Source organism: Salvelinus sp. IW2-2015, linkage group LG8 (genome assembly GCF_002910315.2).
Source record: "Salvelinus sp. IW2-2015 linkage group LG8, ASM291031v2, whole genome shotgun sequence".
NCBI classification, from domain to species: domain Eukaryota; kingdom Metazoa; phylum Chordata; class Actinopteri; order Salmoniformes; family Salmonidae; genus Salvelinus; species Salvelinus sp. IW2-2015.
The window spans coordinates 32,722,096-32,741,463 of NC_036848.1; the positions used below are offsets into that span (position 1 = coordinate 32,722,096).

The window sequence follows — 19,368 nt, forward strand, 5'->3', positions numbered from 1 at the left end:
TCTTATAAACACACAACACTGTGAGAGAGAGTTCTGCGGCTGGAATATTTGCTTGGAACTATAGTGGGGAACTGCAGCATTGTTCTTCAAGGTGAACTGTCCAACTATTTCCTACTCAGTGGGCCTATTGGGTAAATAATCTATTGATGAGTCAACCATTTTGTCCCAAAATGAACTTTCTATACCACAGCTGCAGTAGGAGATAGAGCTCCAACAACCTGCCTCCCTTGCCTCAGATTGGATTGTCCAATATAAAATGATCTGTGTTCGGATTTGCAGGTTAAGAAAGCTTAGGGCTTTAATTTCATGACGTCACATTAATTAGCGGACACTTTGATCCTTTCAGCCTGTAAGCCACTACATTCAGTCAGCTTGTAGCGTAGTACAGGACGTGTTGGTGATTTGTAACGGACCACAGCAGAGAATGCACGTCGGCGCAAACGGAGGCCTCTAACTAAGCACCTTTTACACTTCCCTTTCGACTWTCCCGGGTGATGCGTCTGTAAGAGAAGGGAGGGAAAAGCAAACAATTCAAAATGGGAGACAAGGATAGTGTGGAGAAGTACCTGGAGAACAATCCCCAGTTCGCTAAAGAGTACTTTGATAAAAAGTTGCGCCCCGAATTAATCACGACAGCGTTCACAGAAAATCTTGAGATCAAAGATCCGACTTCGTTCAAAGATGTCTCCCAAATTCAGGAGGCCAACATCATCTTTGACCTTGTCAAAGAAATGCAATCGGAAATCGTTATGGAAAAAGCATTGCACAAGGTCCTGCAGAGAGTTTGCATGATTTTGAACGCCGACCGGTGCAGTTACTTTGATCTTCGATCTAGAAACGGAATACCTGAACTTACAACGATGCTCTTCAATGTCACTCCTAGCACCAAATTTGAGGAGAACCTCGTCAACCCCACTGGTGAGATTGTGTTTCCAATCGATATGGGTGTAGTTGGATACACAGCACACTCCAAAAAGATGCTAAACATTCCGGATGTTACCAAGGTGAGTGCCTTTGTCAGCAGGTGCCCAACCGCCAAAGTGCGCGTAAAATTTGTACATGCGCCACCAAAGCACCCATACAATGTCAAAAGCAGTCGTAATTTACACACAATTTTTCGTGTCAGATCTAAATTCTTAAAAATGTCATTTGTTGCTCACATAAGTTAGACATTTTAATTGATGCAGATTTGAGAAGATACTTAAAGAAATATAAAGTGTTAATGCATGTCTCTGAAGGCCTAAGCCCATGAAGTTTAATGATTGTTGTCCGTCTGCTATTTTTGTTCAGTTCAATTGATGAATTTCTTGAAGGGGTTGCCTAATAGTTTTGATTATCCAGAAGTCTGACCAAGGAAAACGTCATAGTCTGATTAGGTCTACAGCAAAGTCAGCTTCAACAAGTATGAGTGAAATTACAAGTATGATGGAATGAGTAATTCATTCTAAATGTTAATGTTAACCACTTAGTTTCTACAATAAAATTATGATTTGAATGACTGTTATTCTCCTGTGTAGTGCAGAATTACAATTTGTTTGCCATACAACTGTCATTATCTGGTTGATTTGCTAATTGAATACATTAATTGATTATATATATTTGTATTATTTAATTCAAGTCATCATGATAATATATTGTATCATATTCAAAACAAAAATGTCCAGTTGTATGATTGCAAAGCTGTTGATGTTAAAGTATGGACGACTGAAGAGAAAGCAGGTTGACATTTATTGTCATGAATCTTGCCCCGGAGGTAGAACTGAGCGAGTTCTGCTCGATGGGCCAGCTGCAAAGTAAAAATTGGCTATATCGTAAAAATGTATGAAACAAAAATGTGCTTTTTGGACTTCATTTACAGTAAGGTTAGGGTTAGGCATTGGTGTAAGTCGTGTGGTTAAGGTTGGGGTAAGGTTTACGTGCCTACAGGACAAGATTCATGACAATAAATKCCAACCTGCTAAAMCAAATCTGTAATTGCAATTGGTTAACATACTGTAGATTACTGGATGAACACCCTATTACATGTATAAGTTAACTACAGAATTCAAGYAGGGGTTCAGTCTATGCTTTTTTTTAGCCAGCGTATGTCCATAGTTTTTCTCGTTTGATTAGCCCATGATATTTTCATCGATTGAAAATCATCTTTATTACTTTTGAGACAATGGTTATAGAATTGGGCCATTTACATGACATCCATTATGTGCAGGCTGCAAAAACCATAGCCAGCAGGGGTCGTTTTYTGCCTAGCGACTGTTAATTGTACTCAATAGGCCTTTTCACATGGCATTATCTTAGCCCAGGGCTAAGGAGGCTGTTAGCCCTGGGTTTATTGCAGTGTGAACGCAGCTAATGTCTTGATCCAATATACTCTTTTCTTTTTCACTTCCAGAATAACCGCTTCAGTGACTTTGTGGACAAGCAGACAGGATACAAAACCAAAAACATGCTCACGTACCCCATCATGGCTGATAAAGAATGCCTTGGTGTTGTAATGGCACTTAACAAAATTGGGGCCGAAGAATTCTCAAAAGCCGACGAGGAAGTAAGTCCTGAGCTCTCAAAAGAAAAATACCAGTCTTAGAAAGGTTTCTCAGTGTTAGTAATTATGGGAATAACTTTATTTATTTTTTACAATGAATACATAATAGCACAATTCACACAGCACATGMCATATACAGATACTGTATAGCCTACATTACCCCAGTAATCAATATTCATGATGTTAAGGCCCTATTTGGGTGGTTCTGGACYGGTTCCGACTGACATTTTGGTGGACAAATCGCTCTGTGAACGTCGTAGGGTCCCGTGTCTTATAGTGTCAGAAAGCCCCATATCTCCTTAGTCAAACAATCCTGTAGGATTCCAATAAAAAAATCAAATTATAAATAAAATCCTACAGGATTTTATCCAATAGGACTAGTTCCAAAATCAGATAGGATTTTTCTATTTACATTTTAGTCATTTAGCAGATAATCTTATCCAGAGAGACTAACGGTAGTGAGTGCATATATTTTCCGTGGGAATCRAAMCCAAAACCCTGGCATTGGAAGTGTCATGCTCTATCAAGTGAGCCASACAGGATTCTAATTAGATTCTAATTGGATCCTTGTATTGGAATCCTGTAGAATTTCAATGTTTTTTCTCCTATACAATTTCTATTGATTTTGTTGACGGGATTTGTATAGATAATAACATTACATTCTAAAGGATTTATCCTCAAAACTTGTTAATACACTATAGTTAACTTGGCAGCACCCTCCAAACCTCTTAGACAATTACCTATGAAGGCGGACAGTGAACACGTGAACTATAATAACATCATGCAACCAATATTGAACTGCCACCCTTGCCACTCGAGATGTTGACCCTATAGTGGGGAACCGCCGGCAGTGTCGCCTCTACCCAGTAGCTACTGTATCTCGTGCAGCCTCAGCCACCCAAGGTCCAAGGGACACAACGTGAGTAAACATTTGCATCTGGAGCATCTGCATCACACATTGTCAAATTTGTCCACAAGGACAAATCTCTGCACCCCCATCCCCAAATATCTTCCCAYGGGGAGTGTGGGAGGGAAGGAGTTGGAGGTTCAATTATCTTCAGTTTTTTATTTCCCTATCCCAACATAAAGAGGACAAAGGGAGCGTTCCCTTTTTTGTATGCATAGCTGACAAATATACAGTTGAAGTTGGAAGATTACATAGACTTAGGTTGGAGTCATTAAAACTCGTTTTTCAACCACTCCACAAATTTCTTGTTATCAAACAATACTTTTGGTAAGTCGGTTAGGACATCTACTGTGTGCATGACACAAGTAATTTTTCCAACAATTGTTTACAGACAGATTATTTCACTTATAATTTACTGTATCACAATTCCAGTGGGTCAGAAGTTTGCATACACTAAGTTGACTGTGYCTTTAAACARCTTGGAAAATTCCAGAAATGATGTCATGGCTTTAGAAGCTTCTGATAGGCTAATTGACATMATTTGAGTCAATTGGAGGTGTACCTGTGGATGTATTTCAAGGTCTACCTTCAAACTCAGTGCCTCTCTGCTTGACATCATGGGAAAATCTAAAGAAATCAGTCAAGACCTCCACAAGTCTGGTTCATCCTTGGGAGCAATTTTCCAAACGCCTGAAGGTACCACGTTCATCTGCACAAACAATAGTACGCAAGTATAAAACACATGGGACCACGCAGCCGTCATACCGCTCAGGAAGGAGACGCGTTCTGTCTCCTAAGATGAATGTACTTTGGTGCGAAAAGTGCAAATCAATCCCAGAACAACAGCAAAGGACCTTGTGAAGATGCTGGAGGAAACAGGTACAAAAGTATCTATATCCACAGTAAAACAAGTCCTATATCGACATAACCTGAAAGGCGCTCAGCAAGGAAGAAGCCACTGCTCTAAAACCGCCATAAAAAAGCCAGACTACGGTTTGCAACTGCACATGGGGACAAGATCGTACTTTTTGGAGAAATGTCCGCTGGTCTGATGAAACAAAAATAGAACTGTTCGGCCATGACCATCGTTATGTTGGAGGAAAAAGGCGAGGCTTGCAAGCCGAAGAACACCATCCCAACCATGAAGCACGGGGGTGGCAGCATCATGTTGTGGGTTGGCTTTGCTGCAGGAGGACTGGTGCACTTCACAAAATAGATGGCATCATGAGGAAGGAACATTATGTGGATGGAACATTATGTGGATATATTTGAAGCAACATCTCAAAACATCAGTCAGGAAGTGAAAGCTTGGTCGCTAATTGGTCTTCCAAATGGACAATGACCCCAAGCATACTTCCAAAGTTGTGGCAAAATGGCTTAAGGTCAACAAAGTCAAGGATTTTGAATGTCCATCACAAAGCCCTGACCTCAATCATATAGAACATTTGTGGGCAGAAATGAAAAAGCGTGAGCGAGCAAGGGGCCTACAAACCTGACTCAGTTACACCAGCTCTGTCAGGAGGAATGGGCCAAAATTCACCCAATTATTGTGGGAAGCTTGTGGAAGGCTACCCGAAACGTTTGACCCAAGTTAAACAATTTAAAGGCAATGCTACCAAATACTAATTGAGTGTATGTAAACTTCTGACCCACTGGGAATGTGATGAAATAAATAAAAGCTGAAATAAATCATTCTCTCTTACTATTATTCTGACTATTATTCTTTATTTCACATTTCTTAAAATAAAGTGGTGATCCTAACTGACCTAAGACAGGGAATTTTTACTAGAATTAAATGTCAGGAATTGTGAAACTGAGTTTAAATGTATTTGGCTAAGGTGTATGTAAACTTCCAACTTCAACTGTATATAAATGAACTAAATGCTTATCTTTGTGCTACTGTACCTAAACATTTATTTTCCTTCTACTTTTTTTGCATATAAGGAATGTAAAGATTCTGTACATTCTAAGGGACCCCCCCCCCCCCCCAAACATCTTGTGTTATTGTAACTTTGTCTATAGTATTGTATGTCATATTTGTAATGTCTAATTCAAAGACAAGAAGTTGCATGAATAAGCATCATATCAAATAACTCAAAAAAGGTGTACTGTATTGGTGGTCAGACTGTAAATGAACTTGCAGCCTTGAATACCTCCCATATTGTGGTGGTGAATAAAACTGAAATTAATATAAAACAGTTGTTTTTTAGTACTGGAACAAATGACAACAAACTATCATTTAATGGGTTCAATTAAGAAAATATGTTCTAGTAGGATTCTGATTGGGGTGACAAGATCCTACAATCCTATAAGAATGGTTGTATCGATAATTCCCATAGGAATCAATGGAGAACACATTTTTGATATCAATAATTCCATTGTTTATGTAAATAAGTCAGGATGCTCTCGATGGTGCAGCTGTAGACCTTTTGAGGATCTGAAGACCCATGCCAAATCTTTTCAGTCTCCTGAGGGGGAATAGGTTTTGTTGTGCCCTCTTCACGACTGTCTGGGTGTGCTTGGACCTGTTAGTTTGTTGGTGATGTGGACGCCAAGGAACTTGAGGCTCTCAACCTGCTCCACTACAGCCCCGTCGATGAGAATGGGGGCGTGCTCGGTCCTCCTTTTTCTTTGTCTTGATTACGTTGAGGGAGAGGTTGTTGTCCTGGCACCACACGGCCAGGTCTATGACCTCCTCCCTATAGACTCATTGTTGTCGGTGATCAGGCCTAACACTGCTGTGTCATCGGCAAACTTGATGATGGTGTTGGAGTCGTGCCTGGCCAAGCAGTCATGAGTGAACAGGGAGTACAGGAGGGGACTGAGCATGCACCCCTGAGGGGCCCCCGTGTTGAGGATCAGCGTGGCTAATGTGTTGTTCCCTACCCTTACCATCTGGGGGCGGCCCGTCAGGAAGTCCAGGATCCAGTTGCAGAGGGAGGTTTTTAGTCCCAGGGTCCTTAGCTTAGTGATGAGCTATGTGAGGGCACAATGGTGTTGAATGCTGAGCTGTAGTCAATGAATAGCATTATCACATAGGTGTTCCTTTTGTCCAGGTGGGAATGGGCAGTGTTGAGTGCAATAGAGATTGCATCATCTGTGGATCTGTTGGGGCGGTATGCAAATTGGAGTGGGTCTAGGGTTTCTGGGATGATGGTGTTGATATGAGCCTTTACCAGCCTTTCAAAGCACTTCATGGCTACAGATGTGAGTACTACGGGTCGGTAATCATTTAGGCAGGTTACCTTAGTGTTCTTGGACACAGGGACTATGGTGGTCTGCTTGAAACATGTTGGTATTATAGACTCAGTCAGGGACAGGTTGAAATTGTCAGTGAAGACACTGTTGGTCAGCGCATGCTCGGAGTACATGTCCTGGTAATCCRTCTGGCCCTGCGGCCTTGTGAATGTTGACCTGTTTAAAGGTCTTACTCACATCGGCTACGGAGAGTGTGATCACATAGTMATCCGGAAACAGCTGGTGCTCTCATGCATGTTTCAGTGTTACTTGCCTCGAAGCGASCGTATAAGTAATTTAGCTCTTCTGGTAGGTTTGTGTCACTGGGCAGCTCGTAGTCTGTAATAGTTTGYAAGCCCTGCCACATCCGACGAGCGTCAGAGCCGGTGTAGTACGATTCAATCTTAGAGTTACGGCCGCCGTTTTACGATCCCATCTCCATCGGCGCCATTATCAAATTATTATTGAATTATTCCTGGTATAGAAACTTGATCAATTTTCTGGAAAATAGTAATCCCTTAACTGTCACTAATTATGATCATATTTATTTTACAGTTATAAGAAACGTGAAATCTTATATTAAGTCATTTATAATGTGAGTGTTGCTATATTTAGAAAGCATTTCAGTCATTTCAAGCCCTAATGCCCCATGTTTTCTAAATAGGAAGAAAATCATATACTGTATGATTTTTCATATTTTCATCGTATTTGTACTACGTACTTGAGCTTGTGTCCTAAAAAGCTAGTACACCACAGCAATTAATAACTTTTTTTACTAGAAAGGTGAGTTCCAAACCTTTATAAAACTATRCAGCATTACCAGTTGTTGTTTATGACCAACTCATGAAAAATAATTACGTTTTGGTATGTCTATTTAGGCGGAAATAATTGTTTTGCCATATAATTCAACTGTTTAAAAGCCACAAAGATACTGCCACAAAACTATTAGGGGTTCTCTAGATCATGAGAGGTGGCGATACTGCATATTCAATGTTAGCACGGTGTGAGGGATGTATGACATCAGTAGTCTGGACGTCACATCAGATGAATGCCTGTCTGCTGTACTGATGATTGATTTGGTTTTCAGCTCTGGAACAAGTACATGGTCTTTGCACACGTCATTGCCCTGCAGCATCACACTGCATACATGTTCAACGTGGAATCCAGGAGGAGTCAGGTAAGAACCCAGTGAACCCCATCATTCAACATGAGCTGTCCGTCAACTGTGTCAATCATGCTGGCCCTTGAATACAAAGACACAGTTCACCAAGGTAATTTTCTATTAGTGTCTGACACAAGAATAAGATGATAAGATAAAATATAATTTAAAGTTTCCTGTAAAGCCATGTTATTCCATTATAACAGTTTCCCTAAAAAAAACGAAWATCCATTTTTCTCCATTTGTTTCACTAGGTACTTCTGTGGTCTGCCAGCAAAGTGTTTGAAGAGTTGACAGACATTGAGAGACAGTTTCACAAAGCTCTGTACACTGTGAGAATCTACCTCAATTGTGAAAGATACTCCGTGGGCCTCTTGGACATGACCAAAGAGAAGGTTTGTTACTAGTGTATAATATGCTGARGCATATTGCTGTTTTGTCACTGGCTTGATATGGGTGCCATTTTGGATCTGCCCCCTCTGTGGTTGCTAAATGGATMCACTGAAGTCCTGACTGCTGTCTTCCCTCGCTTCATACAGGAGTTCTACGATGAGTGGCCAGTGAAGCTGGGAGACGTACCGCCATACAGCGGACCAAAGACCCCCGACGGAAGGGTAAACATCAATTTTCCTTTGATATGATTTTCGCCAAGCATTCTGCTCTTTCCTCTACTGCCTTGTCTATGGCACAATCAGAGCCGGTGAATGTTGTTCTGTGCGTCTGCAGGAAGTCATCTTCTACAAGATTATTGACTATCTCTTAGAAGGACCCAAAGAGGAAATCAAAGTCATACCGTAAATACCAGTAGCTTCTTGGTAGAAATCATTAATTATTATTATTATTATGCTCTCTGAATGAACAAAAAAAAAGTCTCAAAGTACCAAAACCTATCACTCACTCTCTTACTCCCTCCCTCTGTTCCATGCAGGGGACCTCCTATTGACCACTGGGCCCTGGTCAGTGGACTCCCCACCTATGTTTCTGAGAACGGCTTTGTAAGTTGATGTGAAAGAGTGCATGTAGTCCATACAGTAACCACAGACAATATACTATCCACAAGCATGTAGGGCCTACTGTAGACAGGGATTTTACTGAAATATGTCTTCTTCTTCCCCTGCAGATTTGTAACATGATGAATGTTGCCGCTGATGACTACTTCACCTTCCAGGTGAGGAGTCTGGGCCCCAATTGGATGGATGGTATTAAGTATAGGATGACCTTGGTGTTACAATATATCGAGTCCTCAGCAACACGTGCTATTTGAAGAGGACCACCAGCCCTCAGATTGGTGTTGTATTGCTAAAATGCAATATTCTAGGGATAATTCTCAAAGTGTTTACTAATCGACTTCATGCCGTTTTGTCTTTCAGAAAGAGGCTGTGGATGAGTCAGGTTTCGTCATCAAGAACGTCTTGTCCCTTCCCATCGTCAACAAAAAGGAAGAAATYGTGGGTATTGCCACTTTCTTCAACAGGAAAGATGGGAAACCATTCGATGAGCACGACGAACAGATCACTGAGGTGAGTGCATAGACATCAGTCATATCAACCACTCATACATCCTGTCATGGGTTACATGTGAATGCAAGAGGTGGTAAATACCTGTCTGCATTGTTCCAGGCCCTCACTCAGTTCCTGGGATGGTCAGTGCTCAACTGCGACACGTACGACAGACTGAACAGGATGGAGTGGAGAAAGGACATCGCCCAGGAGATGCTCATGTGTCAGAGCAGATGCACCAACACTGAAATGCAGAGTATCCTGGTGAGACCTGAGACATGTTAGACCGTAGACCTTATAGACAGYGGAGATTCACAGAGGAAACTAGCCTCATGGGACAAACCTTTGATASTCTTTTCTCTTTCAGCTATAAAAATAAATATAATTAGTGTGCGACTCTCTTTATTTTTTATAGCTTATTGTTTATCCGCCGTTAGTCAGTACCTTTCTCTGGGTGTGCGCCAGCTCATGTTTTTTTATTTGACTCTTTTCTCTTTCCACAGAACACAAAGGAGAAGTTTGATGCCGACCCAGAGGACTGTGATCAGAAGGAGATGTACAAACTCTTGGTAAGACCACGTATAAGACTGTCAGTGAAAGTGGGTAGAGACACAATGATAATGTGGCCCAGAGTGGTGTTTGAATGATCAATCAATAAATATATGGTTATTATTTTTGCCCTTCTGTAGAGATCAAACTGCCCTGTGGCCATAGATGTCGACCTGCTGCTGTTCTCCTTCAGCGACTTCCCTGTGACAGAGCACGGCCTCATCATGTGTGGAATTCGCTGCTTCTTTGAGCTGAACGTGGTGGAGAAGTTCAAAGTGCCCGCAGAGGTCAGTCATGAAGCCCCTGGCTAGTAAAACAATCATGTTCATTTAGATGTCTTTATTTTTGTTGTAACCTCAGCATTATACATTACATGTCCCCAGAATGCATGCAATGTATGTACTGTACATGACTCAATATATTAACAAAGCTTTTGCCTTTTCGGTATCTAATTTATTTTGTTGAGCCTAATGTTTTCCAAATACAAGGGCATGTCCTACTGGTTTGGTCATATAGAGCAGTGGTTCCCAACCAGGGGCACTAGGACCATCCACATGGGATACTTGTGAAGACTCATGAGACCATAGGCCTACTGGTAAAATGCACATGAGGGGGTACTTCAAAGGTACTCYGGGCAGAGAAAAAAKTCTGTTGGTGGTACAGTAACTGAAAAAGGTTGGGAACCACTGATATAGATCATTAGTAAAGTCATGTCTAATTGTTTCCTCTCCACATGTACAACCAGACCCTGACCCGATGGATGTACACTGTCCGGAAAGGTTACCGTGACATCACCTACCACAACTGGAGACACGGCTTCAATGTGGGCCAGACCATGTTCTGTCTTCTACAGGTGAGTCCTCTGCTCCTTCAGTACCAATCATATCACCTGATACCTACAGTGCCATGAACAATTATTTTCCCCCTTTCTGATTTTCTCAATTTTTTCATATTTTTGATACTGTTATCAGATCTTCAACCAAAATGTAATATTAAATAAAGGGAACCTGAGTTTACAAAAAAAGTTTGATTTTACATTTTTTTAACCCAATTCCCCTGTGTGAAAAAAATTATTGCCCCCTTACACTCAATAACTGTTTGTGCCATCTTTAGCTGCAATGACTGCAACCAAATGCATCTGGTGGTTGTTGATCAGTCTCTCACATCGCTGTGGAGGAATTTTGACCCACTCTTCCATGCAGAACTGCTTTAACTCAGCGACGTTTGTGGGTTTTCAAGCATGAACTGCTCGTTTCAAGTCCTGCCACAACATCTCAATTGGGATTAGGTCTGGACTTTCACTAGGCCATTGCAAAACTTCACATTTGTTACTTTTTAACCATTTTCATGTGGACTTGATTGTGTGTTTTGGATCATTGTCTTGCTGTATGACCCAGCTGCTCTTCAGCTTCAGCTCACAGACAGATGGCCTGACATTCTCCTGTCGAATTCTCTGACACAGAGCAGAATTCATGGTTCCTTCTATTAAGGCAAGTCATCCAGGTCCTGAGGCAGCAAAGCATCCCCAAACCATCACACTACCACCACCATGCTTGACCGTTGGTATAAGGTTCTTACTGTGGAATGCAGTGTTTGGTTTTCGCCAGACGTAATGGGACCCATCTCGTCCAAAACGTTGACTCAAGTTTGTCAAAAAGCACCTGGAAGCACCTGGGATGATCATCAAGATCAAATCAAATCAAGTTTATTTTATATAGCCCTTCGTACATCAGCTAATATCTCGAAGTGCTGTACAGAAACCCAGCCTAAAACCCCAAACAGCAAGCAATGCAGGTGTAGAAGCACGGTGGCTAGGAAAAACTCCCTAGAAAGGCCAAAACCTAGGAAGAAACCTAGAGAGGAACCAGGCTATGAGAGGTGGCCAGTCCTCTTCTGGCTGTGCCGGGTGGAGATTATAACTGGAACAGCAGCAAGGCCAGATGGACTGGGGACAGCAAGGAGTCATCATGCCCGGTAGTCCTGACGTATGGTCCTAGGGCTCAGGTTCTCCGAGAGAGAGAAAGAAAGAGAGAAGGAGAGAATTAGAGAGAGCCAAGATTTTCAAAATGTTCATAAATGACAAGCATGGTCAAATAATAATCAGGAATAAATGTCAGTTGGCTTTTCATAGCCGATCATTAAGAGTTGAAAGCAGCAGGTCTGGGACAGGTAGGGGTTCCATAACCGCAGGCAGAACAGTTGAAACTGGAACAGCAGCAAGGCCAGGTGGACTGGGGACAGCAAGGAGTCATCATGCCCGGTAGTCCTGACGTATGGTCCTAGGGCTCAGGTTCTCCGAGAGAGAGAAAGWAAGAGAGAAGGAGAGAATTAGAGAGAGCATACTTAAATTCACACAGGACACTGGATAAGACAGGAGAAGTACTCCAGATATAACCAACTGACCCTAGCCCCCCGACACATAAACTACTGCAGCATAAATACTGGAGGCTGAGACAGGAGGGGTCAGGAGACACTGTGGCCCCATCCGATGATACCCCCGGACAGGGCCAAACAGGAAGGATATAACCCCACCCACTTTGCCAAAGCACAGCCCCCACACCACTAGAGGGATATCTTCAACCACCAACTTACAATCCTGAGACAAGGCCGAGTATAGCCCACAAAGATCTCCACCACAGCACAAACCAAGGGGGGCGCCAACCCAGACAGGAAGATCACGTCAGTAACTCAACCCACTCAAGTGACGCACCCYTCCTAGGGACGGCATGAAAGAGCACCAGTAAGCCAGTGACTCAGCCCCTGTAATAGGGTTAGAGGCAGAGAATCCCAGTGGAGAGAGGGGAACCGGCCAGGCAGAGACAGCAAGACTCTTTCAAGACTCTTGAAAGGTTGTTCTATGGACAGATGAGTCAAAAATATCACTTTTTGGACGACATGGGCACCACTATGCCTTTGGTTGGAGTCATTGCAGCTAAAGGTGGCACAACCAGTGTAAGGGGGCAATTACTTTTTCCCACAGGGGCATTGGGTGTTGCATAACTTTGTTTCTGAAATAAATATGTAATTGTTGTGTTATTTGTTCACTCGGGTTCCYTTTATCTAATATTACGTTTTGGTTGAAGATCTGTTAACATTCACTATCAAAAATATCAAAAGTAGAGAAAATTAGAAAGGGGGCAAATACTTTTTCACAGCACTGTACATGGCTAAGTGTAGATTGTGCAGAATAACTGGGCATTAAATCACCGATAGAAGAGTAGTTCAAACTTCCTATTTATTTAGAGAAACATTGATGCTGCCCACTAATGATAATGGATCTATCACCTGACACATCCATTTTGTTCGATAGTGGATCACCCCACCCCTCCCGTGTTGTTTGATAATGAATCAGCCCACCCTTTTGCTTCACAGACTGGCAGGCTGAGGAAATATTACTCTGACCTGGATGCCTTTGCCATGGTGGCTGCTGCATTCTGCCACGATATTGACCACAGGGGGACCAACAACTTATACCAGACAAAGTAAGGCCCCCTCTGTTTACCTATGAGCACTCAAACCACTCCCTAAATAATCACTGTTTAGTTGTCTGTTCTTGGTTTGGAAGGTGTTGTTCGGGGTCTAACGATTGTGTTACCCCTCTCTCTGACCTGCAGGAGTGGATCGCCTTTAGCCAAACTGCACGGATCCTCCATCATGGAGAGGCACCATCTGGAATATAGCAAGACGCTCATGGCTGAGGAGGTTTGAGACCCCGACTCCTGTTACGTCTGTGGCCAAAATGGCACCCTGTTCCCTATTACRTTTGAGTAATTTAGCAAACGCTCTTATCCAGAGCGACTTACAGTAGTGAGTGCATACAATTTTGCCAGTTATCAGTTGCCGCCTTCATCCACCTTTCCAGACGTTTGGGAGATAGGACTCCTGTATCCACCTTGTCAGACGTTTGGGAGATAGGACTCCTGTATCCACCTTGTCAGACGTTTGGGAGATAGGACTCCTGTATCCGCCTTGTCAAGACGTTTGGGAGATAGGACTCCTGTATCCACCTTGTCAGCCGTTGAGGACGTTTGGTTTTGTAATTGGAGTTGTCCATCTCCTAGACTGGCTGCACACCAGGGTTTGAGAGCCCAGTCTACCCTATATTTTCCTGTAACCCTGGGTGGGGGCCCTAACCGGGTGCTGTCAGCCGGAGCCAGCTGAGCCCGAGATTCGCGTGGGGCAGGGGCGTCACTCCCTGAGGTAGCATGCAAGGCAGAGCAGAGCAAAATAAGGGAAGTCAGAGCAAAGCAAGCATGGCAAAGCTATGCTACCCGCTACCCCTACATAGTGCACTACTTTTGGCCAGCGTTTGCATACAAGGTAATTGTGGGAGTTGAATTCTTACCTTTTTTCTCTACTCCCCCTTTAGAGCCTGAACATTTTTGTGAATCTCCAGAAGCGGCAGTTTGAGACTGTACAGCACTTGTTTGACGTCTGCATCATTGCCACTGATCTGGCGTTGTACTTCAAGTGGGTTTTTACAATTGTTATGGTCTCTGATACAGCTGCTTTTAAACATACTGAATCAGTATCACTTGTCATGTGTGCAATGTTCTAACTTGACTGTTGGTCTGGCCCCCAGAAAAAGAACAATGTTCCAGAATATTGTGAACGCCACTGAGCCAATGGAAACCGAGAAGGACAAAATCGAGCATATTTCCAACAACGCCATCAGGAAGGAAATTATCATGTGAGTAGGAATGTTCTTCTTTCCTCCATCTCGGGGATTTGCTACACTTGAGGCAGTTGTGCACATTGTCGCAGTTCTCGGTTTCTTACATAATATGAATTAATATAACAATACTGTCCCTTCTTGCGTATCAGGGCCATGATGATGACAGGTTGTGACTTGTCTGCCATCACCAAACCATGGGAGGTCCAGAGCAAGGTGGATACTATATCTGTCCACCATGTCATGAAACAAAACAACACAGCAAAGAAAAWATATATATCCCAATTCCCTCAAGACAATATAGACCACAGGATGCTCTGATGTTTAAATTAGTACTGATACAATCTTTTCTATGAATTATCTTCCTCCTAGGTGGCTCTAATGGTCGCAGCTGAGTTCTGGGAGCAAGGTGACTTGGAAAGGACCGTTCTCGATCAGCAACCCATTGTGAGTTTGTGAAAAAACCCGCTGTTTCTTTACAATATACTGTATGTTTATAGAGTAATCACACATTTTTGTTAGTTCTCTGTTTGAGTTGATCTTTCCCATTTCATTTCATTGATCCTCAGCCCATGATGGACAGAAACTGTGCAGCGGAGTTACCCAAGATGCAGTGCGGTTTCATTCAGTTTGTGTGTGCGTTCGTATACAAGGTAACTGCCTGGCTGGTTGAAGCTCAACCAAACCCTGTTTTGTGTCTTAATTCATTGGAATCAGTTGATTTAGAAAGAATTCAGCTTGTGTTATTTGTCATTAGGTATAATGTTCTATCAATTGTTTTTGGAAACGGAATCAAACTTTGAAAAATAGATGAGATCAATTTCTCTGTGAACCATCAATGTCATCTAAGTGAGGAAGTCATCCAGTTTAGACCACCATGAGTGACCAGTAGGCCTATCCATCTCCAAGTTTGCATCCGCTGAACTCCACAGCAGGAATGTTTGCACCGTGAGGAATATGTCAGGTTGAGTGACTGTCCCGGGCACGAGAATGCTTGCAATAATGGGGCCTACTTGTGTGCAGGAATTCTCGAGGTTCCACGTAGAGATCACCCCAATGTTTGATGGGCTGAACAACAACCTAAAGAACTGGAAAGAGCTGGCCGACATTCACGCCGCCAAGATGGCGGCCATTGAAGAAGAGAAAAAGAAGCTTGAAGCACCAGCAGGTAACATTTGAAATACAGTCAGAACTCAGCCAAGAAATCAGGGTTGGAGTGAATTTTGAATGAAAGTCAATTCAACCCATGAATTGAAATTCTATTTTGATTTGAATTTAACAAGAGTGTACACAAAATATTAGGAACACCTTCCTAATATTGAGTTGCAACCCCATTTGCCCTAAGAACAGCCTCAATTCATCGGGGCATGCACTCTACAAGGTGTCGAAAGCGTTCCACAGGGATGCTGGCCCACGTTGACTCCAATGCTTCCCACAGTTGTGTCATGTTGGCTGGATGTCCATTGGGTGGGGGACCATTCTTGATACACACGGGAAACTGTTGAGTATGAAAAACCCAGCAGAGTTGCAGTTCTTGACACACTCAAAACAGTGCACCTGACACCTACTACCCCTTAAATCTTTATCTTGCCCATTTTTTTTATTTTAGTAGGCAAGTCAGTTAATAAAAACAAATTCCTATTTACAATGACGGCCTACCAGGAAACAGTGGGTTAACTGCCGGGTTCATGGGCAGAACAACATATTTTGACATTGTCAGCTTAGCGATTCGATCCAGTAACTGAAAAGTTACTGGATCGAATCGCCGTCATAGGATACCACATTTCCTACAAGTCAGTTCGTCAAATTTATGGCCTTGCTAGAGCTGCCGAGGTCAACTGTAAGTGCTGTTATTGTGAAGTGGAAACGTCTAGAAGCAGCAATGGCTCAGGCGCAAAGTGGTAGGCCACACAAGCTCACAGAACGGGATCGCCGAGTGCTGAAGCGTGGAGCATGTAAAAATCGTCTGTCCTCAGTTCCATACTGCCTCTGGAAGCAACTTCAACACAAGAACTGTTCGCCGGGAGCTTTATGAAATGCGTTTCCATGGCATAGCAGCCACACACATGCCTACGATCACAATGCCAAGCTGTTGGCTGGAGTGGTGTAAAGCTCGTCGCCATTGGACTGGAGCAGTGGAAACGCGGTCTCTGGGGTGATGAATCAAGCTTCACCATCTGGCAGTCCGACGGACRAATCTGGCTTTGGTGGATGCCAGGAGAATGCTACYTGCCCAAATGCACACTGCCAACAGTAAAGTTTGATGGAGGAGGAATAATGGTCTGGGGCTGTTTTTAAGGGTTCGGGCCCCTTAGTTCCAGTGAAGGGAAATCTTAACGCGACAGCATACATTCTAGACAATTCTGTGCTTCCAACTTTGTGGCAACAGTTTGGGGAAGGCCCTTTCCTGTTTCAGCATGACAATGCCCCAGTGCACAAAGCAAAGTCCATACAGAAATGGTTTGTCGAGATCGGTGTGGAAGAACTTGACTGGCCTGCACAGAGCMCTGACCTCAACCCCATCGAACACCTTTGGGATGAATTGGTATGCCGACTGCGAGCCAGGCCTAATCGCCCCAAAATCAGTGCCGACCTCACTAATGCTCTTGTGGCTGAATAGAAGCAAGTCTCAGCAGCAATGTTCCAACATCTAGTGGAAAGCCTTCCCAGAAGAGTGGAAGCTGTTATAGCAGCAACGGGGGGACCAGCTCCATATTAATGACCATGATTTTGGAATGARATGTTCGAAGAGCAGGTGTCCACCTACTTTTGATCATGTGGTATAGTACTTTTTTAATCACCCAATGGGTGCTTAATAAAGTGATATAGTGACGTATAGAAGACATTAACCATAACATTTTTATTGAATTAAATGTGCAGTTGCTACAACCATTTGTGGACTTATACATTTATATTCTTGAAGAATATAACTTATAAATGCCTTATGAGCTTAGTTCAACTGTCCGAAACCAAAATATAAGCTTGCTTTACTCCAATGTCTGTAAACAAAGTAAATGTAACAAACACTGCATCGCCTCAAAACATGGTTAAAAGTATATTTGTGATATCATAGATGGTCAGTCCTTGCATCCATAGCTCTGTTAATGAATTTCAGAGTGGTAACATTTCTCCAGGCCCATCCCTCAGCTTTTTACCATAACAGGGGCAGGGTGTACGCTTTGCTATTGTTTCAAGTGCTGATTGCCACTTTGATATACATTATATTCTATTGTGGCCAATTCAAATTCAACAATTGAATTAGAATTAAAGGGCTATTTGCAGAATGGACCCAACCCTGCAAGATATACTATTGTACAATCTCCCAAGAAATAGCAACAATGGTAAATAGCCTACCATTCTTTTAGACACAGTGCCTAAGGCTTGTCCATGCACACAGATGCCAAGCCACCAGTGGCACAGCAGGCCACCGGACCATTGTTTTTAGACAGGCCTGGGCTAAACATGTCAGACAGGGCTGAAAATGGACCAGCCCATCTGGCATTTGCCCAAAATGCCAGATGGCCAGTCCGCCCCTGAGGTTACCTTGGTTTTTATCAACAAACTAAGACCACCTTCTTACTCTTTATCTTGCTGCTTGCTGTCTTGCTATGAACTCAAATCAATCTAAACATTTGATTTGTCTTGCTATGTATGTTGTTGCTGCTTGCTTTCTGTTTGAGCAGTAGAGGAGGCAGCAGAGGTTGGAAAGTCCAAGACCTGCACCATCGCCTAACCTCCTGGATTGTGCCCCAGTCCTGGCCGTGTGGCAGAGGATCCCTGGGCGCAGCAAGCAGTCAGTGGGGAGACCGTGTGAAGATGTGTCCCTGTGTGGACTGACTTAATCACTTCCCCTCATTCTCAGGACTTGATAAGCCAATCCTGATGGATCAACACACTCATCACAGATGTACCAGCAGCTGACGCATTACCATATCTTGACAGCGCACTTAAAGTAGAGCTCATCTTTCACAGATAACTATAGGTACGACTTTATCGACAACTAACATAATCCAAGTAATGAAACAAACATTACATCTTAACATCTGTCAAATGGCATATAATGTATTTAATTTATTTAGACATGTATTCTGCTTTGGGAAATATCTACCTGTACATGTTTATCCATACTCTGATGATCCATAAAGATATTAGGGGGACAGTTCAGTGGACAAACTTTTATAACTGAGCTGTTTTATTAGAACAGGAAAACTCATTTCAGGAATTTTAAGAACAAATATGAGTATGAAATAACACAAACAAATTCTGTTGAAAGTCACTGTTCATTTAGAATGATTTACTGTAAGAGCACAAGCCTCTTCCCAAAACTCAAACTTTTAACTTGTTTTAGYAAATGACAATTGACTTTACCGAGGGCTAATATAATAGCAATGCTCAAAGTGTACACACTCCTGAGCCTTGTGAGGTTACATTCATGTTAATATGCAAAGTATATATTTTTTTGATTGTCAGRGATTTTCTACTTCATGTATTTTAAGAGTGGAGGTGAGTCAGTCCAAAGCCTAAGTCTTTAGATTGTATGGACTGATATGGTGCGAAGTCACATTTGAGCATCAGGTATCCATTGTGTTCAATTTTAAACTGCACATTTCCCCAATAACTTGAAAATGTAATATATATGCCGATAATATATTTGTGTATCATAAATTACAATTCAATAACCTTAAAAAAAATGGAGATTATGCTACTGTATCATGTATGTTTATGCTCCAAAGAAATGTAGTTCATCACATAAATGTAAAATATGTGAAAATGAAACCTACAATCCCCCCCCAAATTGTTTTGCTT

General features: G+C 42.5%; 1 protein-coding gene across 1 annotated transcript; it reads left to right on the forward strand.

Moving 5' to 3' along the window:
• Positions 1-368: 368 nt before the first annotated feature.
• Positions 369-18,885, forward strand: pde6c (phosphodiesterase 6C, cGMP-specific, cone, alpha prime). Its single transcript, XM_023993076.2, has 22 exons — positions 369-1,004; positions 2,390-2,542; positions 7,771-7,860; positions 8,097-8,237; positions 8,382-8,456; positions 8,569-8,636; positions 8,771-8,837; positions 8,963-9,010; positions 9,213-9,362; positions 9,462-9,605; positions 9,845-9,910; positions 10,031-10,177; positions 10,636-10,743; positions 13,263-13,372; positions 13,505-13,592; positions 14,260-14,360; positions 14,473-14,580; positions 14,715-14,778; positions 14,935-15,009; positions 15,132-15,215; positions 15,586-15,730; positions 18,246-18,885. Exons 1-22 carry the CDS (start codon positions 537-539, stop codon positions 18,293-18,295), a joined length of 2,550 nt encoding a protein of 849 aa, XP_023848844.1. The 5' UTR covers positions 369-536; the 3' UTR covers positions 18,296-18,885.
• Positions 18,886-19,368: the final 483 nt, after the last annotated feature.